Source organism: Oryza sativa, chromosome 5 (genome assembly GCF_034140825.1).
Source record: "Oryza sativa Japonica Group chromosome 5, ASM3414082v1".
NCBI lineage: Eukaryota > Viridiplantae > Streptophyta > Magnoliopsida > Poales > Poaceae > Oryza > Oryza sativa.
The window spans coordinates 25,740,353-25,763,934 of record NC_089039.1 but is presented as its reverse complement, the minus strand read 5'-3'; the positions used below and the strand labels follow the sequence as shown (position 1 = coordinate 25,763,934).

Sequence of the window (23,582 nt, the reverse complement as noted above, 5' to 3'; positions counted from 1 at the left end):
GTTCATGTCCACATTTGACCGTCTGTATTATTTAAAATAAAATTTATGATTAATATTTTTATTGTTACTAGATGATAAAACATAAACATTACTTCGTGTGTGATTATTTTTTTATAATTTTTTTAAATAAGACGGACGAACAAACATTAGACATAGAAATCCACAATTGCACTTATAATGAGACGGAGGTGGTATGATTTCTTTAAAGCGAAAAAAAAATGCACCATTTACGAAAAAGGGTAGTAAAAGCTAAGAGGGAGTAAAGTTAGAAAAACGTTCTTAGTATGGAACGACAATGCAGCCCAAGTAAGCCCATCGATGTTGTGTTGAGTGGAAATAAAATGCACCCTATAGTTTCGTTGATATAGTTATAGCGAAACTTTGGCATGGTATTTTGTTTTATAAGCTTGTCTTATAGGCTATATCCCTAATGCAAATCTCAGTTCTAATCATGAGGATAATTGATCAGCCAACTCATCCAAGAGTCCAGGAATCTCGTCCAGGAAAAATCTTAAAAGAAATGGCAAGATGGAAGTTCAGCAAGTGGTGATTAATTGTAAAGAACTCAATATAAATTAGCTACATATAAGGATGATACAGATAATGCTGTCAAACAATGAATCAAATGTCATCCTCCACATTGCCACAACATTACAAGTAAACGAAAAGCATCACTAGTTTTTTCCCTACTAGACGATTTCTGTTAACCAGGTTAACAAGCAAGAAATCACAAGCTGCAGTTAACCTGTCACAAGATTTACCCTCATATTCCCCCATATTGCACCGATGCACTTCTGCCACGCCGATGCTTCCTACTTAGCCTTGGGATAAGTATTCAAATGGAAAGAACATGGCAGGTCAGCTATGAACATAAGAATCTTCGTAGCAGCGACTGGTAGTAAATGCCGCCGTAACAAAACGCATAATGAGGCTATTTGGGAGCTACTCAAACTGTAATCTCTTTCCGGACTTCAGAATATTTGCAGCTACATGTTTTAATCCCTTACCCTCATCTTCACCAAAATGAATCATGAACCCAAGAATTCGACTTCCTTGCCCTGTAGCATCTTTAATCTTGCAGTGTTTCATCTTGCTTAACACTCCCTCACTCAGTTCCAACAGAACTTTTTCGGCGAGAAAAGCAACGCAGAAACACCAGACTAAGATCCTTCTGTCCTTAAATTACTAAAAGATACCACTCTGTCACTTATTTCTATTGATGAGACTGATGTGGCCAAGTCATCTTCCAAGTCTGCCATAAGGTCTGGTTCTGAAGCATCCGCCAGTGAACTCAACATGGTGACGACTTCAAATGTATCATCCAGGTAAAACCTAGCTTTGCTTGGCTTCTGGCCCACAGTACATGCAAACAGTGGAGTTTTTGGTGCAACAATGCTCCTTTTCATGACATCGGCAATATTTTCAAACATATCCTCATCTGACCTGTCATCACCAATGCATAATACAAAATCTGCCAGTTGCCCCTTCTCCTTCATTGATGTGAGTACTTTCTCAGCTATGAGCCCTTTGGTAACACCCTGCAGCACAAAGGAGTTTGAAGGAATAAATGAGGAATGCACACCAATGCATATATTACAAATGAAAAGCCTGGAGCAGGTGAAGTTAAACTGTTAAGTGACATGTATAGCATTAAACCATAAAGGCCAACATAGGAAGTGTTCCATTGCAATTCACAAATTCTGTTTTAAACATGGAGACAATATAAAACAGCATTGTTTTAGTTATGATATCAGATATCTTGCATTTTGTCCAACAATAAGTCTACACCAGAATGCAAGGTGAACTGAAATTGAAAAGGCATAACAACAGGGTAAAGAAAATGTGAAGCCAACATATCTGCATCCATCATGATCACCCTGTAGCTCTATACCGTAATGGAAAAAAAAAACGGTTTGTACGATTGATGCAAAAGAATTAGCTGGATCTCGAGGAGCATCATATAAATGAGAATTAAATAGTCAGGTTATTTGGTACAGAAACTGTTCTCCACAAAAGGCACAAAAATATGTGGTTTCATGATCAGAATAACAATGTACTTGTGAAAGGAATGTAAGAGATCAAGATAATGTACCTGAGGTTTGACTTCAACAATGAATTGGCCACTCTTGACTGAGACTGGTTCATTTGCTAATACACTTTCCAAGTGATCAAGCATTTCCTTTGCCTGGGAAGAGCCAAAACCTTGGTCAGCATCCTGATGGTGCCACACCAGTGCAGTTTCTTTAGTCTCAATGGTGGATCCGTCAGTTGATTCAGTATAAAGATCCATCACTGGCTTCGCCATTTGCATCCATCCAAAATCTGAGGTCTGTGCAGTGGTTTGCCATTCTTCATCTCTAGTCCACCTACATATTGAAAGAAATCATTCCATCATCCGTTTTTTTCGTAATTTCAAGAGGGAATCAGATGGGACTTCACTTATCATCAATGTCCTTGGCTACTCCCTGTCCCAAAATTTAGCAACCAAGTACTAAATTAAACACAACCTATAGTAGGAATCTAAACTCTACTAGGTTGTGTCTAATCTAGTACTCCCTCCATCCCAGAATATAAGAAGTTTTAGAGTTGGACACGGTTATTAAGAAAGTAGGTAGAAGTGAATGATGGAGGGTTGTGATTGGATGAGTAATGGAGGTAGGTGGGAAAAGTGAATGGTGGAGGGTTGTGATTGGTTAGGAAGAGAATGTTGGTGTAGAAGTTGTTATATTTCAGGACAAATCCTGAGAGTTAAAAGTTGTTATATTTTGGGACAGAGGGAGTACTAGGTTGCTATATTTTGGGACAGAGGGAGTAATAAAAACACAAGCCCAAATTAACAGTTAAGAAGCACCTATAAATATTTGCTGATGCCATGGACTTTTACATAAAAGTAAGATCAGGATCTGCTACGCAAGTTCTAAAGATAAAATGCCCTCCATTCTGATAACATAAATTGTTATTAGCTCAGAATCGTATTTTGAAAAGGTGCATGTGGCACGCTTTATGCTAGTGCATAATGCAAGACTTTCTAGTATATATGGTAAAGTGCAGATTCTATTTTAGGAAAAAAGTGCAGATTGTACTGGCAATGAAAAGAAAGCTGACTACGGTTAAGGAATTGTACCTTAAGAAGTAGCCATGCTCTGCGGCAATGCCTAGCTTTGGACATGAGATAAGCTTTTTGCTCAAGTCATCCTTGCTTCTCCCGCTGACAATGAACACGGTGTTATTTCTATCTGCGCATAGGGTATTAATGATCCTCAGTAATTCTTCACTTGGATTCTTGTTGAGCGAAGCCTGTGGCACCAATGTGCCATCATAGTCGAGAAATATAGCCCTACTCTTTGATCTCTCATAGGACATTATAATTGAATCGAAATTAAGCTTTGTGAAATGTGGGTCTAGGGCTACCACCCTGAAGCCAAATCCCAATCCAATGCCCCAGCATGGTTTCCTAAAGTGATCCTTGCAAGCCCTCTCCAGGTCCTGTACAAAGCTCTTAGACCAATATGCAACATCATGGGTGCTGACATAACGGTAATGTTTTTCGTGCCTCAGCTGCTTTTCACGCTCTGACATTGAGATGGCCTCATTCAGTGCCTCTGCAGTTGCCTCGATATTCCACGGGTTAACACGAATGGCTCCACTCAGTGAAGGTGAGCAACCAATAAACTCCGACACAACCAACATGCTCTTCTTTGGTCCACTCACCTCTGGTGCACACTCAGAGCCAGGTATCCCCTCCCGGCAGACAATGTATTCATATGGGGTCAAATTCATCCCATCCCTCACAGCCGTCACCACAACACACTCAGCAACCGTATAATATGCAAGCCTCACCGCACTTGGCACGCTCTGGTCAATGAAAATCACTGGACTGTAACCTGACTGGCCAAACTCCTTGTTAATTCTATCACAACTCTCCCGAATCTCAGCCTGGACAGCCTCCAGATCCTTTCCCTTCCCTCGTGCTGGGTTTGCAATCTGCACCAACACAGCTCTTCCCTTCCACTTGGGATGCGTCCTCAGCATATTCTCAAACGCAAGAAGTTTTAAGTTGATTCCCTTGAAGATATCCATATCATCCACACCAAGTAACACGGACTTGCCCTCGAATTGCTGCCGCAGCTCAGCAACCTTCTTTTCTTTCTCGGACAATCGCAACACTGATTGCAATTGACCCATATGGATTCCCACTGGCATGATCTTGATTCCAACAGTGCGGCCAAAGTAATCCAATCCAATGTATCCACGCTTTGACTGGTACTCTATCCCCAGCATCCTACTACAGCAAGATAGGAAGTGCCTCGCATAATCGAATGTGTGGAATCCAATGAGATCGCAATTAAGCAGCGTTCTTAGGATCTCCTCTCGGACGGGCAGCGAGCGGTAGATCTCCGATGAGGGAAAGGGGCTGTGGAGGAAGAACCCGATGCGGAGGCGATTGAAGCGGCGGCGGAGGAAGGTGGGCAGCGCCATGAGGTGGTAATCGTGGACCCAAACGTAGTCGTCCTCCGGGTTGATGACCTCGACCACCTTCTCGAAGAAGTATTTGTTGGCGAGCACGTAGGCCTCCCACGCGCCGCGGTCAAACCGGCCATCGCCGGATGCGGCCGCCGGCAAGGCGGAGGCGAAGGGGAGCATGTAGTGGAACAGCGGCCATAGGTAACCCTTGCAGAAGTGCTGGTAGAATCGGTCGTAGAGCCCCGCGGGGAGGAACACGGGTGCGCATCCGAATCCATCGATGAGGCTCTGCGACACCTCGTCCTGCTCGCAGGCGGGCACGTCGGCGCGGAGCGTGCCGATGAAGAGCACCTCCATCTCGTCGGGGACGCCGTCGCGGAGGCGGAGGAGGAGCGAGTCGTCGTCCCACGAGAACGCCCACCCCCCCGCCGCGGCGCCCGGCCTCCGCCGCGCCACCACGGGGAGCTGGTTCGCCACGACGATGAGGCGCTCGCACGCCGCCGACGAGGGCACGTCGGAGGCGACGCTGCTCGTCGCCGCCGGCTCGTCGTCCTCGTCGTCCAGCTCCGACAGCGTCCCGGGCACCGTCATCACCCGCGTCATCCGCTTCGCCCCGAACGACCTCCTCCTCCCTCCCCCCGCCGGCCCCAGCGCCTCGAAGTTCCCCGCCGCGAGGTCCAGCAGGTTCGTGTACGACCTCGACATCATGGCTGAAACCCTAGCCCTCTCTCCCGATCCAAACCCTAGCTCTCCTCCTCCTCCTCCTCCTCCGCGTCTTTGATCTGATCTACTCCCTTTTTCGCGTTTCGAGTTCGTAAGAAGAAGAGAAGAAAAAAAAAATGGAGGAGGCGAGCGAGCGAGCGGCGAGGAAGACGAGCCCGCACAACACACGCGCACACACGCGGTATATTCCTCTCCCTCGGGGCGGGTGGACCCGGTCCACGGCGCCTCCCCCCGTAGACCCACCGACAGTGCGGGGCCCCGCATGCCGGTGAGCCGCTGGGTCCACCGTGGACCGGGCCTAGGGAGGTGATGCTGCATCGGGAAAAGAGGATAAGGTAGTGGGGAGGGGGGAGGGGGGGCGCCCCCACACCCCGGTGCCAGCTGGCGTCACGCTGCCACCTGACACCGCGGGGCCCACCGGATGGACGTACGGGATAGCGTTCGGTCGGGGTGGGGCCCACGCGATGGACGGACGAGGTGGACCGAGCAACCCATCCATACCTACAGTGGGGGGAGGGGTATTTTGGGAAATTCCTCACGAGAGGCTTTGAATTGAATTGCCCGGCGGTTTATGAGAGGTCTGGGTCGTCCTTTTCTTCTTTCTTCCCCCGGGTGAACGAACGAACGCCAAACAACAGCAGCAAAACGAGGGGCGCTTTTGCAGGGCGTGAAACACGTGTCCGGTAGCGGTGGGTGCCACGTCATATGTTGTTAAGCGTATCCATTGCGATTCGAAATTTTGGAATGCGATGAATTGGTTCGAATTTCAAGTATTAACACAAGCAAAAAATTATCGCAGAATATTATTAAGTGGTATGGATTTAAGCCCTAGTTAGGTTGTGTTCGAGAACCTCTCTCCGGGCATGGAAAACAGCGTTGCCCATTAATATGTGATCAATTAAGTATTATTAATTAATAAAAACTTAAAAGTAATATGATTTTAAAAGCAACTTTTCTATAGAAGATTTTTGTAAAAAAAAAACACATCGTTTAACAGTTCGACAAATAATGGAGTAGAAGTTGGAAAAGTGGAAGAAAGAATACAGCCTTATAGTAAAGTAGCGAGTAAAGTAGCTTCTGCCCAGTTATAACTTCTTCCAAAATCTCTCACGTATAATAAAAAAATACTCTCATAACAGAAATAATATTTGAGAAAATGTTTCACCATAGCCTAATTATTGGAAAACCTTATCCACATTTCTTGAAAAGAAAAAACAACTCCTTATCCACATTAATTGCATGGTTGACTCATCGAGGCCACGTGGGCCGTCCTCAAGCTGTCTGCCGCAGATGACGTGGATGACCACGACCGTCCACGCCACGCCAGCCGCTTGCCTAGTAAGCGTCTAGTCAGCACACCATCCCTAACCAAGACAGCGTTGTGTTTTCCTTTCGTTTTTCTTTTCCACCTTTCAAGACAGCGTTGCTAATACTCTCCTCATCCTCCATGACAGCAGGTACAACAGCAGAATATTAGCCAGCTATAAACATATTTTAATGAGATAGAAGATGAGAGAGAAGAGTAACGGGCTACAGATCTGTAGTCAGCTGCAACACGGACTTCAAGACGCAGTATATGTATAATAGGTGAGACCATATATTAATAGTATAGTAAGCAACTATTGTATAAATTGGCTATTAGATTGGTTATAGCTGAATTGAAGCTAGTAGTAGGCTATACTATTGAACTTGCTCTAACAGTCAAGCATCCAAAAAAAAAAAAAAGAGGATAAGAAGAAAGCAAAGCTTGATGTGCAATTAAGGGCGTGAGGTGCACCGACCACCTAACCAACTCCTCGTTGCAATTTCAGCAACAATTTCAGAAGCAGCATATCCCCTCGATTTTATTCGGATAACGTGAAAAGCTAATGCCTTTCTTTCTTTCCTTTTCTCTCCCTGACCTACATATCCAAATATCCAATGGTTTGTGTAGCGGCAACTTGGCCGATTCGAGAATAAAATGTGATGGCCCAGTTGGCCATGAAGACAATGGCAACTTGCATTGCATGAGTACTAGTCAAGGTTTTTTTTTTAAAAAAAAATAGTTTTTCTTGGCTGGAATCTGTCTCTCAATTGCTGCATCATGAGAGGAAGGATCAGTGGGGGCCAGTTTCTCGTTGGCCTCGGTGTTGCTGCAGCAGTATGATATTGTTTGTTGTCTCTGAAGATTGTGTGTCCTTTTGGTTTAGTATAATAGTATTAGATCTACAGCATGCACCGTCTCTCCAAAGTGCTTTTTAGCTTTGGTTAGTACTAGAGCCTAAGCAAAGCTGGTTTGTTATATTATGAAGCAAAGTTTTATTTCTCTCTCTCTTGGCTGTATTTTTTTGCTTCTGAAGTTAAAAATGCCACCTTTTCTCTGAATATCTTATATGGTCTGTATGTGGATGAGAAGAAGTCAAGGCTTGCACTGTCCATTTGGATTTGGGAAGAACCTCATCACCAGGGCCTGATTAAGATGTGTGCTTTGTCATTTGGGCACCATCTTAATCAGCAAAAAGCAGTGCATGATGGTCGCTAGTGATGATGGTGAGTGCGTCTGGCTTTAGTTGACACTTGCAGCAAGCAGAGTTGACAGTTACACTCATCCATAATATTGCAGATGTGGATTAGGATCGCTTTGAGGGTGGTTCCACTTTGAATACTGGAATTCGATTTTTTGGAGGGACCACAGATAGTATTCTCCCCTTTTGTCTCCTCTTTGCATTTCAATTTTCTTTTCAGATATGCCAGGACAGTAATCACCACTGTTTTTTCCTCCTCCTCTTTCAAGTTTGAAACATGGCTGCAGTGCTGCACGGTTTGAACTTCAGGTTTATCTGGTAAAGATCAAATGGTGAACTGAAAACAGTAGGTTTCCATCTTGTTCAGGCAGAGCTGTGTTTATAAACTTCAGAATCTGTATTACTCCTGGTCGAGGTAGAAGTTGATACTTGGAAATTGGAATCATAAACAGATGATTGATATTCTCGTTGTTTATACACAGGACAAGCTACAGGTTTTTGCAGAATTAAAATGCATACGAATGCAAAGAGAATTTGTCCTCTGCTTGCAAGAGGCCAATGATATACTGTAGGAGAAGACCAACAAAAAGATCCCTGTAAGAGATTCTGGGCAATGTTCAGAGTTCAGAGACTTGCAAACTCTCAGATGATGGACAGTGTCATCGACCATAACCCGGTCAGAATGTCTCTATACCAATTTTAGTATTCTGCACAAATCTGACGACGTGATATATATCATAATCGAGCTGAAAAGATTGGCATTGGGTAGCTACAAACAGCAACTTGACAGGCTATAATAATCTCATACTATACTCCTACTTGAAAAGGATTCAAAAGATTGCTTCTTTATACTGTACTGATGATGATAGAACTGTACCTAGCTAGCCACAGTATAGAATTCAGTCTAGGTTCTTCAGACTTGCCAATGGCTAGAACAAGAATAAAAACAGAGACACCTTTTGAACTGAAGAAGCAACCATCAAAATAAAAAGGCTCGTGAATTACGGTATCTTGGATGGCATCGTACAGGACATACAGTACATGCTCGATCTCAGCAAAGAGTGCACCCAAGTTGTCCATTTGGAGTCGCATGTAGCTACCCCTGGACCAACCAATATGCTCCTACAAATGCTAATTACTAGTACTTATAATGTAATCACCTGCCGTACAAACCGGTTCAAAATCTTAACTTTCACCGTGCTAACAACGCTTCACACGACAAATTTTCAGCTGTCAAACACTCACACTTGCATTGCCGTATCCCAATGTAAAATCTGTGAAAAGAGAGTAGCATAATTTACAATGTGCAGAGCCATAGCCCTGGCGGGGACTTTGTTCAAACGATCATGGTCAGGCAAAGCAGCTGCACAAGAGCAAACACAAGCAGAAGCAGTAACAAATGCAGCAGCAAGGACTGAAGAAAAACAAAAGCAAAAGGGAGCAAAGAAACCGTAGTAACAGCTTATAGCTTTCAGCCATCACTACACTTTTGCCTCTTCTTTGTCTCCTTCACTACACTGTGACTGACTGTTTTGTGCATTGCATCGGCAAAGAGATGTTTTGAGAGGGGACGGCAGAAAGTACAAGGGTTGCACAAACAAAGTTGCTGATTAATGAATGGTTGAATCATGGCTGTTTCTGTGTCACTGTGGAGTGGGGCCCTAGTTGCATCGGACACTGGTTTCTGAAGCCGCCAGGGGCTTTCGAAAATCTATGTGTCCATGCATGCCAACATTGGCTTCAGAGCTCAGATCACGCCTGTCTGAAAATGAAGCGTGCCGACTTTGTTTTGGCTTTGCCCCTTTACTGTAGTCTCTATATTGCTAGTATTGTCGGTAGTATTAGATAGAAGTGATCTTAACCATTACTAATTTATAAATTATACTATTAATAAAAAAACTTATTCTATTATCAACCATTACTTTCTCCGTTCGTCCTAATATATAAAACCTAGTAATATCATATCGAACGTACTACGAAATTGGATAGACATAAGTCCAGTTTTTGTAATAATAAGTTATGACTAACATATTAGATTAATATATTTTGAAACGGAGAGAGTATTATAATTAGATTAGAAAGATGAATGATGTATATTGATTCTACTACCACAAACAACCATGGTAAAATACCAGCATGTGTCTCTCTGTTTTTTTTAAAGATGAATGTTTTAAAGCCCAAGTTCCGACAGTGGCAGTGACCTAACCGCCAAAACTTGCACGCTTTAAAATCGGCCTCGCGTCTCGTCGTCTCACTTCACTCGTAGAGTTCGAGCTGGTCACGAGCAGCAGCGCAGAGCTGAGCTGAGCTGATCAGTGTAGCTGACAAAGTGTAGCCATGGGATGGGGGATCAGGAGGCAGCCGCAGCAGCAAGCGGCGGCGGCGGCGGAGCGAGGGGGAGGAGGTAAGGGGAAGGCGGCGGCGTTCTCGTTCTCGCCGCTGTCGTGGATCGCCAAGCTGACGGCGAGGTCGTCGCACGGGAAGTGCGGCGGTGCCAAGCACGCGCCGGCGGCGTCCATGGCGGGGCCTTCTTGTCGTCTCCCCAAGCGCGCCGCCGCCGCCGCCGCGAGCTCGAGCTCGGTGGTGGCGGCGGTCGACGACGTCGCCGCGGGGAGGTCCAGCCCGCCGCGCCGCTCACCCGTGGACGTCGCCCCGCGGCGGCTGTCCGTTGGCAATGACAGTGCCGAGGCCGTGGCGCGGCGGCTCTGCCAGCAACAACGCCGCCGCCGCCGCCACTGCTCCCTCGGCGGCGACCGTGACCTCCCGCCGCTCGGCCACCTGATCCCCTTCTCCCTCGCAGGCTCCCCAGCTTCCCAGCCACCGGAGAACGCCGCTGCCGCCGCCGCCGGCGGCGCGACACCGTCAGACACCGACGCCGGGGCCAAGCTGCGGACGCGACGCCACCGGCGCCGCGCGCACCGCCGCCGCCGCAGCAGCCTGGGCGGGAGCGGCAGGCGGTCGTTCTCCGTGTCCGGGAGGATGCCGGCGGTCCGGATACGGCCACCGCGCGCGGCCGCCTCGGCGCCGGAGCTGGAGAGGCTGGCGGTGGTGCGGCGCACGCGCGACCCGCAGCGGGCGTTCCGGGAGTCGATGGTGGAGATGATCGCGAGCAGCGGCGGGAGCATCGCGGCGCGGCCGGAGGAGCTGGAGCGGCTGCTGGCGTGCTACCTCGCCCTCAACGCCGACGAGCACCACGACTGCATCGTCAAGGTGTTCCGCCAGGTCTGGTTCGAGTACATCAACCTCCACCTCCACCTCTCCCGCCGCCGACGAGCTCGCCATTGCTGACGCACTGTGTCGGTCAGCTCCCCTGTTTGCGTGACACGTGTCCTCGTTAGCTGCTAGATTCCGATCAAAATCTTGCTCAAATGCTCATTAGCTGCAGCTAATGGTGAATGAAATGCACGTGGATTTGAGGTGTTCTTGTACAGTGGATCTAAATATGTGTATTTTGAATTTGTTATCAAATGGAGGGGAGACGGAAAAAAACAGGGTTTCGATGTTGTGGTTTTGTGCGTATATGGCACGCTGGCAGCTGTAGATTCCTCCGAATTCACCAGTTTCTAGAATTCAAAATTTCAAACTCGAATACGTACTTGGTCTCCTTGCTGTTAACTACTACTCCTAGTAATATTTCTACTTGTACAATAGCGAGGGGAAAAAATGTCAATATTTTCTACTCGTACCAAAGCAATGGGGGAAAATGTTAAAAAAAAGGAGAGAGAAAAGTACCAATATTTCTACTTGAACAAAAGAAACCAGTAAAGCAAGGGGAAATGTCAAAAAAATGGAGAGAAAATAGTAAAGCAAGGTGAAAAAATGTGAAAAAAAACAAATATATTTGGAGATGCGGGGTATCGATCCCCGTACCTCTCGCATGCTAAGCGAGCGCTCTACCATCTGAGCTACATCCCCAGCCTGCTATAATTTTGTACAATATTATTTATATTAGTTTGTATAAAGCTCATTCAAGTACTAAACTACTCCAATTCATACGATCTGTACTGAAAAAGTGATAATAGCACCAAGTAATCTCATGATGATTTCTTTTACAATGTTTGCATGCACATCCAAAACTTGCCCTCTAGCTACTCTAGCTATAGTAGCTCAAAAGATTTCTTCATTCATAGTAGTTGAACAGCAAAACTATGTAGTAGTACCACAAACGAATGTGCAGGACTTGGAAGCATGTCCCTTCTGGGGAACAAGAACAAGATAACAACAGAACTTCACATTGGTGCTATTATCACTTTACCGATTTGAAACATGTTGTTCATCAGTTTACAAATGTATCCCTTCTATGCATGTTAATTCAAAGAAACTTAAGGAGGGTTACATCAGTATTCAGTAGTAGTTGCTTTGCCGCGGCTTAATATTTCTTTGCCTGTAGTAAGTGTAGTTAACTAGACTAAACAAGGCTGCTCTCATGACAAAAAAAATTCTAGTAACTGCCTCCTGAAATTGACAAGGGCCAGGACGAGCTGTATAAACACAAGAGGAAAGTTAATGAAGGAAACTGAAGCTCCAGTGCACATCATCCTCCTGTGAACTGTTAGTTTTCGGAAATGTCATCGCTTTGCCCCCAGTATGTCCTATGTTGTATAAACTGCTGGATTTGAGGTTAGCTCCCTGTTGGTCAGAAACAAAACCCAATAAACCACAACTGGCTGACTACTGGAACCATCTACCTAATCTGAACTCGAACGGTTTCAGAGACGACGGTGCCCTTTTGGTGTTCTTGTACTTTTTCCTAGCTAATCCACTGTCGCTAACACTACCTCCGAAAACATTGTCATGAGCTTCTGCGAATTCCTCTGAAAATGGTTCAAGGGGAACATCACTATCATCCTTAGCCTTTCTCTTTTGCTTCTCAAGCTGCTTGACGTTTTCGGAGATTTGATGAAGTGTCCGGTTTATCTTGGAAAAACTCCGCTCCACAGGCTCCACGACGTGGGAAACTGTATATTTGACATCATCAACCATCTGAAAGGTAAAAGAGAGAAAAATGTGAATTTGGAAGAGAAATAATATGATAGGTACAGGTGACTATAACATCAAAATGAGAAGCATACAATTTCACCACTTCCTAAAACGACATCGCGAACACTCTGAGGGAAACTCAATCGCCGGTCCCTGGAATCAGGACGAGCAGCTTGCATGATTGCTACATTGTCAATCTCTCGTTCTTCTTCAGGATCTGAAGCTCCCAGAGATGCATAATCAGACATCACAGCAACATTGCTAACACTTCTCTCCCCACGTCTGTAAGGTTTAGCTGGAAATACTTTCAAATGAACCACTGCAGCCACCCCCATCTGCCATACAAGGGATACAAAATGCTTTGGGAATCATCTTACATAAAACATTATTTATTAAGAAATTAGATATCAGAGTAGGGTCATTCTCTGCAGTATATCCCATGCTAATGAAGCAAAAAACAAAATATCCTCAATTGTGTAATAGAAGTTGATGTAGTGCAGAAAATAAAAAAGAAAAAAAAAGGTTGCCTAGTGCAAAACATGGCAGAATAAAGTTCACAGAAAATACAAGCGCAGCAATATTGATAAGCAGGTATTGAGCTCTCAGTCACATTCTCATGCAGCTACAACTATATTGAAAACAGCATAAAAGAAAGCCATAGAGAACCAATTTAAAAAGATGAACAAATATGATGATCTAGACAATACCAGGGTCCCACTGATAAGGACTATGCAGACTATGCAGGCTTACAACTACGTACAGGGTACATGCTAGCAACCAACCCGAAACTAGTAAGTATGAAAAGCCATAATGGATAATGCATACCTCAAGGCATATGATGTAATCCTGGATACGTGTTTGAAATCTTTGCGCCAAATGTCCTTTAAAAAGCCCAGTTGAAAAAAGAAATGCAACAGCAATACCTTGCCACCATGTCAAAAATACAATGGATTTGAAGGTTAGAAACTTAGACAGGGGCTTAATAGGTTCCAACTTCTCCTTGGTAGCAGTATAAAATTGTATTAGACAGTATAATGCCCATGTCTGGCTGAAATTTAGGACAATGGCCAAATATGGGTACCTGCAGAAGGATTGGAAATTTGGTGAGAATGCAGAAACTTGAAACATCTTGGCCAGCCTCCAACAAGAATCATGGCTTTTGCATAGAATGACTTAAATAATACACCATCCATCTTATTACAGAGCAGGACAAACAGAGGGCGGGACTGAAAATTAATGGAACAGAAGCCCCAGGAAGAGGAAATGACTCCTACCCGTATCTCCATGCAAATTTTCCTTCCCCATAGATCCCAATAAGTTGCATAAAAATTGCCAAGATGGCACAAATAGGCTTCAGTATCATCTACAGAAAAGCATGCTCAATCAGAACCATTCAGCGGAATCAGCAAATGGTAAAGAGAGCTGCCTTCATGATTACACTTACATATTGCACAATCCCAACCTTCACAGCATGGTAAAAATCAGGACCAAGGTACCAATTTCTCATAAACCAGTTTAATGGGAAAGGATGCTTCACAATACCATAATCATAATCAACATCTAGCAGAGGAGAACTCTCACTGAATTGAAATCGACCCTCCATGAATCTGATTGTACTTTCCTCCCCACCTTAAATGACAGAAGTTCCGGTCAAATGAACGTTGAAGGAAAATATCTTAGCAAAGCTGGAAGCATCGTATGCTAAAAGATTATACTTTTCACACTAACCCTCTAATGAAGCAAGCGCTATGCATTGGCCAAATTAAAGCAGGAAGCAGAATAATGTACTTCATCAGCACTCTTATGGAACTTTATAGTATGTCAGTACAACTTTTAAAAAGCATAGAAAAAATATACCCCAAAGTGAAACTTCAATTCAGTTAAGTTGCATTAGATGATGAGATTTATTTTTATACGTGCAAGTGAAACACTAAGGTCATGATTATGAATAACTATTGCTCAAAAGTTCAAAACTTATCAGCTAAGAATCCTGACCAAAAAAAAAAATCATATATACCCACCTAAACATGCTATGAGATATCTCTCAAAGCAATACATGGCGAATGCCTCATAACAGTCCCGCATCAGTTCACATATAAATGCAACATTTGAGTTCAGTAATGAGAAGAACTGCAAAAAGAACAAGAAAGGTCATTCTATCAGGAATGAAAGAAATAAACCGAAGTTTTTATATACAACACATTCAAGTTGGCAAAAACAAAATGTGGTACAGGAAGGGAACCATACATTACAAAGTGATAGCAATGTATCTTAAAGAGAATACATTTCAGAGAACAGAGTTACTGGCTACTTTAAATAAGTAAATAATTTTGGACTAGCTCGATTTCCCATGCTCAAGATGGACACAACTAAAACAGTGTGACTATATAATGAAATGGTCAAATATATTCTAAACTCTAGCAAGATATAACATGGATTACTACCACACAGTATGTAGTAAAACGGTTAAAATGAAGCTTATCTTATCCCTTCCCAAAATATTTGGAGTCCTATTCTTATTCCAAGTATCAGAACTGTGACACACTAATTTAACCGCAATAGCAGTACACCACCAATATGCTGGAAGGAAGGTAAAAGCATCTGGGTATACTTACTGATTGAACAGCATATACTGGAACCATCAGAATGAGACCAATCAAGAACTTTTGCTCCTGCAACAGACAAAGTAATTAATTGACCAAAATAACAGCACAGGTGAAAAGAACAGGAAGGGATCCCTTATTCCTGTCTAAAATCTTCTATATCAAAATAATTATTCTAATAATTCTGATGAAATAATGAAAGAAGACTACCTCAGGTTGATGGTATGCGCAGAGATGCTCAAATATTAGAAACAAGGATAAAACAAGTGAAGCGGTCACAGATATTCCTGCACTCACAATTGGCCAGCTCGGTAATGACTCTGACAATGAAACAAAGCCAGGAGAAAACATTTTCCCTGATCGACCCAAACAACTGCTCACATGTATTAACACGAAAAAGAAACGGACAACATTTTTCATTGCCATATTGCGAGACAGTGCCGTGGGTAAATATTGTGATCTGTTCTCTTGAGCTGAAATTCCTGCCTTTCTTCTTCTACAGGCTAGAGAGTCCCAGGATTCAGAAAATGAGGAGCAAATCTTTTGTTGTACTTCTTTGGTATGAAAAAGCTCTCTTTAGTCTTCTGTAGTGCGTCTTTGTGGAGCATGCTGCTCCTTCCCTACAAATTCAATTTTTGAATGATTTAAAATCAGAGGCATAACAGTGATGATTTTAGGCTAAAAACTGTCTTTTGCTTTTAAAATATTGTGACACAACTTCTGGCAGAAATATAAAGGAGCAATGATAAATATCTATTAGTTATCACGGAATTATAGAGCGTAAAAGTAAACAAGGAAAGAAATTGTCAACATCTAAAAGATCACTCAAAACCCATCCATTTCAGATAATTCCACTATCAAACCTAGCATAGCCAGTTTCCCAATTTTCTTAAGTTTTTGAATAATTAGAATACTGAATTATGGACTTCACTTCAAGCAAAGTCTGGATATGCACAATTCTATTACCTGCAAATGAAATAGTACATTATAAAATTTCCACACATGAGCACATTGCTCCCTTCGATTCAGTAAAAGTAACAAACAGACCACCAAAAACTGTTCTTACAGCTATAACTAAATTGTTATCCAACATGTTACAAACAACTCCTTCCTGTTGATTTTGAAATTATATCCACATTGTTCATTATTAGTTACCAGATGGTGTATAAACATGATAGCCAATAACGGGAGGTTTTAATAAAAGCAGAATTACAAAGATCATTGTTATCTAAAAATACATATCTGAATTCACTGTTCAAAGATCCTGTGTCCCGGTTTCCAAGAACAAAGCCATAAAGCATAGCTATTAGTTAAACTCTAGAATTCATGAGTCTCCAGAAAGAAAAAGGCATCAAGCAAAGGATCAAAGCAAAATACAAACACATACCAGTAACCATAGCGGCAAACCTTGGTGACTCTTGTCATACGCTTAAAGCATGCTCTAATTATTAATATTAATAATGATACATCTTCTTTTCATTCCTAAGAACTGTGTGGCTAATCTTTGTAAGAGAGAAAATGATTAACTTAGCCCTCCAATTCAAACTAGTGAATGGCGACTGCTCATATACTTACCTAATTTGATTCGATAAGCAACATAAGACTTCAGGACACACTGCATGTTATAGGTTACCATGTACAGCAGAAAAAAAAAACTATTAACAAGATCTAACTGCTCTTCTCAACAACTGGTCCACAACCAAACCACCAACCAATCAACAGCATCACAGATAAGGAAATGACGAGAGCAACTGCAAATTGATGGAATAACTAAATCAGCGTTTACAAAGTCCACGACGCAACTTACAAACAGATCGCACGGGTTAGTAATCACAAATTAAGCCCCCTGCTCCAACCAAATAGCAATTTGGCGACCACTCCACTGACCGCAGGAGCTATAGCACGGGACCAACATCTAGTCATCTACACGAACTAACTTAGTATAGTAGTAATAATTCACGATTACAGATTCCATGGCTCCGTGGAAGAAAAAAAAAATTCAGAACACGCATTTGTTCAGAACCACTCAAAACTCTACTAGCACATTGGGCTCCCGATCCCCCTCCCCCCCCCCCCCATAACCTCCGCGCAAAAATCACACTGCATTGACGAAAGGAATCAACAATTCGTGCGGCAACCCGCTCCCCCTCCGCCGCACGCCCAAACCATCCTATTCCAAAGTCCAAAACCACGCGGCGGCGGGGTCGGCGGCAACGCATCTCTACCCGACACTCCCGGCGAATCGAACAGCAAGCGAATTGGCGAATTGGATCGGGAAGCCGAGCCGAGATGGGGGGGAGGAGAGGGAGAAGGCGGGGGGCACCTGTGGATCGCCGAGGCGGACGAGCAGATCGCGCCTAGGGTAGAGAGGAGAGGAGAGGAGGAGGAAAAGCTTCCGCCTCCGCGCCTCCACTTCCAACGAGGGAGACGAATTTGTCTGGCGCTTGTTTTTTTTTTATTTTTTTTCGCTTTTCTTTTTCTTTTGTTCGAAGAAATCTCGGTTCGACGCGACGGGTCTCTCTTGTGCGCCTCCGCCGCTGTTTGTACGACTCCACCTTACGAGGAGGGCCCACGTGTCAGCGGCAGGGACACGTGGGGCCCACGTCCTACGTGGCACGGGTAAACGAGGTGGTCGCCGCCGCCGCCGTGCTGTGAATAGTCCGCTATGAGGTGGGCCCGGTGGGGCCCACTTTGAGGAGACCCCAGCTCTACTCCACGGATCGGCTGATGGGCCCACCAGCCGCACGAGGCCACGGGCCGAGCCACGGACGGAGGCCCATGGATAAAAAGGTAAACGGGCACGCGGATGGTGGGTCCGCCGTTTTTCCGGTTGTGAGTGAGGTGGTGAAAAGTCGCTGTCCTGGTGACCTGTCTAACCAACCGTCTCCACAAAGATTCAAAATTTAGATTTGAAGTTGTTTGTTTTTATCAATTTTGGGATAATATATACAGACAATTTTTTACAACGAATATGTCTTATATAAATAGAGTATATATAGCCATAGTAAGTATGCACCTGCCCATGCTCGTAAAGATCCTTGGTGCTTGACAATTTTCGAGCGTATCTTCAATTAGGGAGAACATGCTGAGTTGCAGAGGCTGAGATTTTAATATGTTGGGCATGTTTACTTTGATGTTATTTTCAACCTTACCAAATTTTGGTAAAGTTACTAAAAAAGTTGCTACATTTAGTTTGTTGCCAAATTTTGATAACTAAATAAGAAATCCTGTCAAAATTTTGGTAAGGTTTTTTTTGACATCAAAGTGAACAGGCCCGTTATCTTCAAAAAGATGAACATGCTAAATGAAAAGTGAATTCTTCTCTTGTAACAGGCTCTGTCTAAATGATATTTTTTCATGAAGCATTACTTATGAAATGTTTTATTATTCATTTTGGTATCAAGTTATCTCATGTAAAATTATAAATTAACTCTTATCTCTTTTACTCGTTGGTTACGATATATACACAGTTTTTCCCTCAAAAAAATATATACACAGTTTGAAATTTACGTGCTTGAACATGATTGTTTCCAATTGTGTATTTGTAATAAATTACAATGACATGGTTTTTTATGATATCTTTATTCCTTTTGTATGTTTGATTGCATTTACTGTGTCCCATGAGAGGTAGAGGAAGAGGTAGATAACAATCTACTCCCTCCATTACAAAATATAAGGCACAACCAACCTTAATCCAAAGACCAAGAAATAATTATTATCATCTTGTAGTTTGGATCATCCTAATAAATATAATGCATGCATCCAATAGAATTAGAGGATGTGAGAGTGAAGGATTTAAAGAATTAATAATTTAATGGAGAAAATGTCATAGTTAATTGTATGCATGCATGTATGTCTTATATCATGGAACATTAAAAAAGTGGTTGTGCCTTATATTATGGAATGGAAAGAATAGCTTTATTCATTTGAGCATGTTATTTTAACAAGTCAGCTTGCATTAATGAAAACTTCTGTATGGAAAGTTTTATTGAAAATGCACAATTTAAAACTAATCATGCATTAATGAAACTGTCTCGATTTGTGGACCGCTAATAAGCTAAGCCGAAACTTAAATTCGAATAAAGCATTGCAAGATTCATTAGCAGCTGATGCATATACTTATCAATCAAAAAATTAAATTTTTAATTTTAAATTTGGAGCTGATTTTAGGGGTTTTCATCAAAGTTTATTTTTTATCATTTGTTTTTAAATCACTAAGAACACGTATATAAAAATTTTATTTACAGATTACTTTTTATTTGCAAATATCCACCGATAAGTGAAACGATGGGGCATATATTTTGGGATGTATCTAGTCTTTTTTTTTGGTTGACCCCTAAATGGACATATACATACAAGGTAGTATAAAGGAGTAACAAAGACACCTTCAACTACTCTTCACATAATCACATCTCGAAAAAAAAAAAAGGAAAAGGGCAACAACTCTTGAAGCTAGCGGCAACTGTCAAACACACAAACTCCAGTGTCTCCCCACTCCATAGTGACACTGCGCCTGCCTGCGAGATCCAAAATCCGACCAGCCAGCGTTAGCTCGGAGAGGCGAGGCGAGAATGTCGGCCGCGGCGGGCGGGTACAGGGCGGAGGACGACTACGACTACCTGTTCAAGGTGGTGCTCATCGGCGACTCCGGCGTCGGCAAGTCCAACCTCCTCTCCCGCTTCACCAAGAACGAGTTCAGCCTCGAGTCCAAGTCCACCATCGGCGTCGAGTTCGCCACCCGCAGCCTCCAGGTCGACGGCAAGGTCATCAAGGCCCAGATTTGGGACACCGCCGGCCAGGAGAGGTACCCCCTGGTGCACGCGCTCGTGTAGATTTGTTGGAAAATGCGATCTTGGTTAGCCTCGTTTGCTCGATATTGGGGTTCTCGCGCAGTTGCGGGCTTTGCAGCTGCTCATTTGCTCGCTTTCTTGCCTGTTTAGGAGCTAAACTTGCAGTGCTATTTTGGTACGAGATTGTGATCTAGTAGTCATCTAGGGAAATTGCCATGAGCCTTTGGGATCTGGCATCTCAGCATTGGTGAAACGATTCAGTTAAAAAAAAAAGGGATCTGTGGGTGGTCGAGTGGTTCAGATTTCTCTGGAAGATAGTCGAGTGTTCAGATGTCCATTGGTTGTTTCTACTGGGTAGATGGGTGGCAATTTTGATATTGGTGGTTAGCATGTCAAATTTAGGTACGTGTTACTTGTTTTTCTGTTCAAGGGAGGGGAGAAATTGACTGCCCTCCTTTGCATACTTTTTCTTCACAAAACACTGAGAAAGTAAAGGTGTGCATTTGCTAAATGTGGGTGAATCAATATGACTACATGAGTTCAAGTGAAGCTAATACTGCTACACAGGCAGGTTGGTACTCCGGATTTTATAAAGTGGAGTATTTGCTAGAGCCATCGTGATTCAGCTTTGGAGTTTAGATTATCAGACGAGTGCTGATTATGAATGTCATATGGCACTCCTAAACATTATGCAAAGAATTTGTCATTGACCAATATGTGAAGAATTTGACATTCAGCAGCTGCAGTGGTTTCTAGATACAGACCAGTTTAATCCTGTCCTGGTAGTCTAGCTCTACGACGATTCAACGTCTTCCTGTGCTGAACTGCTGAATTTGCAGTTGCCACCTACCAGCAGTGAGTGAGATTAGCATAGAGATGCAAATATTCTGCCAACTACATCCTAGGCTAGGTGATACGTCCGTTTTCGTTTACTCTGTCATCGCTAGAAAATAAAATGGGGGAGGAGAATCTCCACTCATCCTATCTTCTCTTGCTATTTTACCTTGCCTGTGTTTTCTATTTTTTGTGTGTCCTGCGTGAAGAGCTCTGTATTTATGTAGAACTGTCATCCTGTATCTTTTCAGGTATCGTGCTATCACTAGTGCCTATTACCGGGGAGCTGTGGGAGCATTGCTCGTCTACGATGTCACCCGTCGTGCTACATTCGACAACGTGGGACGCTGGCTAAGGGAGCTTAGAGACCACACTGATCCTAGCATTGTCTGCATGCTGATTGGCAACAAATCCGATCTCCGCCACTTGGTGGCTGTCTCAACCGAGGACGGCAAAGAGTTTGCTGAAGCCGAATCAATGTACTTCATGGAAACTTCTGCGCTCGACGCTACCAACGTCGACAATGCGTTCGCGGAGGTCCTGACTCAGATATACCAGATTGTGAACAAGAAGCCGGTGGAGGCACCTGAGGATGGGTCGGCTGGCCCAGGAAAAGGAGAGAAGATAAACGTGAAAGATGATGTCTCGGCGATGAAGAGAGTTGGATGTTGCTCAAACTAAAGACAAGAGGGACACAATTTATTCATTTTTCCAAGTAGGGATGCTCAGGGTATACTGTAATAGATCTATTCAATTGTCTCATTTCTGGTGTTGTTATTGAGGGTTAGGGTGATCCAACTATCATTCAAACTATCAGTTCTTGATTTGCTCTTTGTATCAAACTGATCATGGTGTTGTTATCTATCACTGCAATGCAAGTATTATGTTGACAGAAGAAGCATATATCCATTGTTTGAGAGTGTCTGCTCTGATTAATTTAATTTGTCAATATTCATTCCAAACCCTTGTTATAAGCCGCATTCTGCAAACGCAGATTACAAACTTTTTTTAGAAACACAGTAAAAAACACATGTTATAAACTTATAGTGGCATATGCAATTTCTTTTTTTAGAAACACAATACAAATACGGATGCTCACAGCGCATACACACTTGCACCCTACCCCTTTATCCCTATGAGCATCTCCGAAAAATTGGGTTGGCGTACCTTAAGATTGACTTAATTAGCTGTAAATGCGAGTATCCGTTAGGCATACCATCATACTGATTTAATTAACCATAGATGCGAGCGTCCGTGACAAATCTATAATTTGAACCCGGGATTCCACCACAGCGAATCTAACAAGCTACGCTAGCTTCAGGTGGCATATGCAGTTTCTGATTGGACTGTGACAGTAAATTTCACGAATTAGACCCTATACTGTACTATTTTGCAAGCAAGCAAGCGCAAAGCGCACACGCGACGCGATCATGTACCGGAGAGCACCGCGGAGGCGACGGCGAGCAGCTGCGCGGACACGAGGAGCACGGAGGCCGGGACGCCGAGCAGCAGCAGCGCGAGGAGGCCGGCGCCGAGGCCCGGCCGCGCGCTCACCAGGAGCGCCTGGAGGAGGCCGACCGCGCCGCGGACGCCGGCGACGTAGCTCCCGTGGTGCCGCCGCTCCAGCTCCGTCCACTCCGCCGGGAGCCCACCGCCGCCACCGCCGCCATAGCCCTCCTCCTCCTCCGCCTCCCTCGCCTCGCGGATGCGCCGCCGCAGCGTGGCCATGTCCTCGTCAACCAACCACGACGACGACGCGTCGGTGGGCTCCTCCTCCCGCTCGCCGCCGCCCCGGGGGCCACGGCCACCACCACCCCCCGACGCGTGGCTGAGGACGACGACGGCGGCGGCCGCTCTCCTCGCGCCGGTGCGCGTCGTCGCCATGGCAGCACACGCAAACGAGACGTAGCCGCCGGGAGGAGTGGCAACGCCGTAAGCCCGTGCCGCCGCCGCCGCCATAGGCATTGCCATACAAGTTACTACTACTACTGCTAACTTAGCTACACCTGCACACTACGCCAAACGACGGAACGCACGGCGACCTGCTTATATAGGGAGGGAGCGCGTGCCGCGGCGAGCACAGTGGCCGGCGGCGCGGCGCGGGAGTTAACGCGCGTGATTGGGGCGAGGGGGGAAACGTGGAAGGAATGGGTGGAGAGCGAACTGCTTGTCGGCGTGTGCGCGCCGCGTCCGCGACATGTCCGGCCCGTGATCATTGCTATTTCGTCGGCCTCCTCGCTCTCGTCAAAATGCATGGTACTACCATTTGAAACATACTTCCTTCGTCCCAAAGCATTCAAAATATAATATAATAATAATAATAGCTCCTAGCTCTTAGAATTTATCTCAAAATATAACATTTCTAATAACATCACATTCCCAACCAATCACAACTCTCCACCATTTAATTACTCCACGTATCTCTACTTCTCAACAAATAACAATATTCCTTAATTTAATTCTACCAATAGCCATGTCCAACTTCTTATACTCGGAGGTAGTAAGAAAAAGAAAATCGTTTTCTTTGATTTAAATATGATGAAGAGGTCGAAGCAAATTTCTTTTTCTTTTTCTTTTTCGGCAGAAAATGTAACATAAATATGGCTCAAGCAAACAACGATACAAATTCAGGAAATTTTCCTATTCGTGATTCTTCGCCTCCAAAATTCCGAACAGGTTCTTAC

The 23,582-nt window shown here is 44.1% G+C and overlaps 5 protein-coding genes and 1 non-coding gene across 6 annotated transcripts; 2 read left to right on the top strand and 4 right to left on the bottom strand.

The window, feature by feature from the left end:
* Positions 1–550: 550 nt before the first annotated feature.
* Positions 551–5,272, bottom strand: LOC4339327 (probable alpha,alpha-trehalose-phosphate synthase [UDP-forming] 7). Its single transcript, XM_015784527.2, has 3 exons — positions 3,125–5,272; positions 2,093–2,366; positions 551–1,538 (listed from the first exon to the last, which is right to left on the bottom strand). Exons 1-3 carry the CDS (start codon positions 5,170–5,172, stop codon positions 1,161–1,163), a joined length of 2,700 nt encoding a protein of 899 aa, XP_015640013.1. The 5' UTR covers positions 5,173–5,272; the 3' UTR covers positions 551–1,160.
* Positions 5,273–9,949: 4,677 nt separating this feature from the next.
* LOC107277192 (uncharacterized) lies at positions 9,950–11,191 on the top strand. Its single transcript, XM_026025454.2, has one exon. It carries the CDS (start codon positions 10,029–10,031, stop codon positions 10,977–10,979), a length of 951 nt encoding a protein of 316 aa, XP_025881239.1. The 5' UTR covers positions 9,950–10,028; the 3' UTR covers positions 10,980–11,191.
* A 342-nt stretch (positions 11,192–11,533) lies between these two features.
* On the bottom strand, positions 11,534–11,606 carry TRNAA-AGC (transfer RNA alanine (anticodon AGC)). Its single transcript has one exon. It is a non-coding gene; the product is annotated as a tRNA-Ala (tRNA).
* A 301-nt stretch (positions 11,607–11,907) lies between these two features.
* On the bottom strand, positions 11,908–17,762 carry LOC4339325 (protein LAZ1 homolog 1). The gene is made up of 9 exons (XM_015784948.3): positions 17,598–17,762; positions 15,485–15,894; positions 15,287–15,343; positions 14,693–14,801; positions 14,116–14,300; positions 13,946–14,034; positions 13,497–13,752; positions 12,764–13,006; positions 11,908–12,674 (listed from the first exon to the last, which is right to left on the bottom strand). The coding sequence occupies exons 2-9, from the start codon at positions 15,698–15,700 to the stop codon at positions 12,363–12,365; spliced, it is 1,467 nt and encodes a 488-aa protein (XP_015640434.1). The 5' UTR covers positions 15,701–15,894; positions 17,598–17,762; the 3' UTR covers positions 11,908–12,362.
* A 1,987-nt stretch (positions 17,763–19,749) lies between these two features.
* Positions 19,750–21,799, top strand: LOC4339324 (ras-related protein RIC2-like). The gene is made up of 2 exons (XM_015782161.3): positions 19,750–20,078; positions 21,150–21,799. The coding sequence occupies exons 1-2, from the start codon at positions 19,846–19,848 to the stop codon at positions 21,577–21,579; spliced, it is 663 nt and encodes a 220-aa protein (XP_015637647.1). The 5' UTR covers positions 19,750–19,845; the 3' UTR covers positions 21,580–21,799.
* Positions 21,800–21,931: 132 nt separating this feature from the next.
* Positions 21,932–22,918, bottom strand: LOC4339323 (uncharacterized). The gene has a single exon (XM_015782162.3). It carries the CDS (start codon positions 22,867–22,869, stop codon positions 22,327–22,329), a length of 543 nt encoding a protein of 180 aa, XP_015637648.1. The 5' UTR covers positions 22,870–22,918; the 3' UTR covers positions 21,932–22,326.
* Positions 22,919–23,582: the final 664 nt, after the last annotated feature.

Bases quoted from the DNA above. Each gene is read 5' to 3' on its own strand.
- LOC107277192 (XM_026025454.2), top strand. From the start codon at position 10,029: ATGGGATGGGGGATCAGGAGGCAGCCGCAGCAGCAAGCGGCGGCGGCG.
- LOC4339324 (XM_015782161.3), top strand. From the start codon at position 19,846: ATGTCGGCCGCGGCGGGCGGGTACAGGGCGGAGGACGACTACGACTAC. The intron at 20,079-21,149 runs GTACCCCCTGGT...GTATCTTTTCAG, and splicing joins GACACCGCCGGCCAGGAGAG to GTATCGTGCTATCACTAGTG.
- LOC4339327 (XM_015784527.2), bottom strand. From the start codon at position 5,172: ATGATGTCGAGGTCGTACACGAACCTGCTGGACCTCGCGGCGGGGAAC. The intron at 2,367-3,124 runs GTACAATTCCTT...TTCAATATGTAG, and splicing joins GAGCATGGCTACTTCTTAAG to GTGGACTAGAGATGAAGAAT. The intron at 1,539-2,092 runs GTACATTATCTT...TTTGTGCTGCAG, and splicing joins TTGTTGAAGTCAAACCTCAG to GGTGTTACCAAAGGGCTCAT.
- LOC4339323 (XM_015782162.3), bottom strand. From the start codon at position 22,869: ATGGCAATGCCTATGGCGGCGGCGGCGGCACGGGCTTACGGCGTTGCC.
- LOC4339325 (XM_015784948.3), bottom strand. From the start codon at position 15,700: ATGGCAATGAAAAATGTTGTCCGTTTCTTTTTCGTGTTAATACATGTG. The intron at 14,301-14,692 runs GTGGGTATATAT...CTGTCATTTAAG, and splicing joins ATATCTCATAGCATGTTTAG to GTGGGGAGGAAAGTACAATC. The intron at 14,035-14,115 runs GTAAGTGTAATC...GCTTTTCTGTAG, and splicing joins AGGTTGGGATTGTGCAATAT to ATGATACTGAAGCCTATTTG.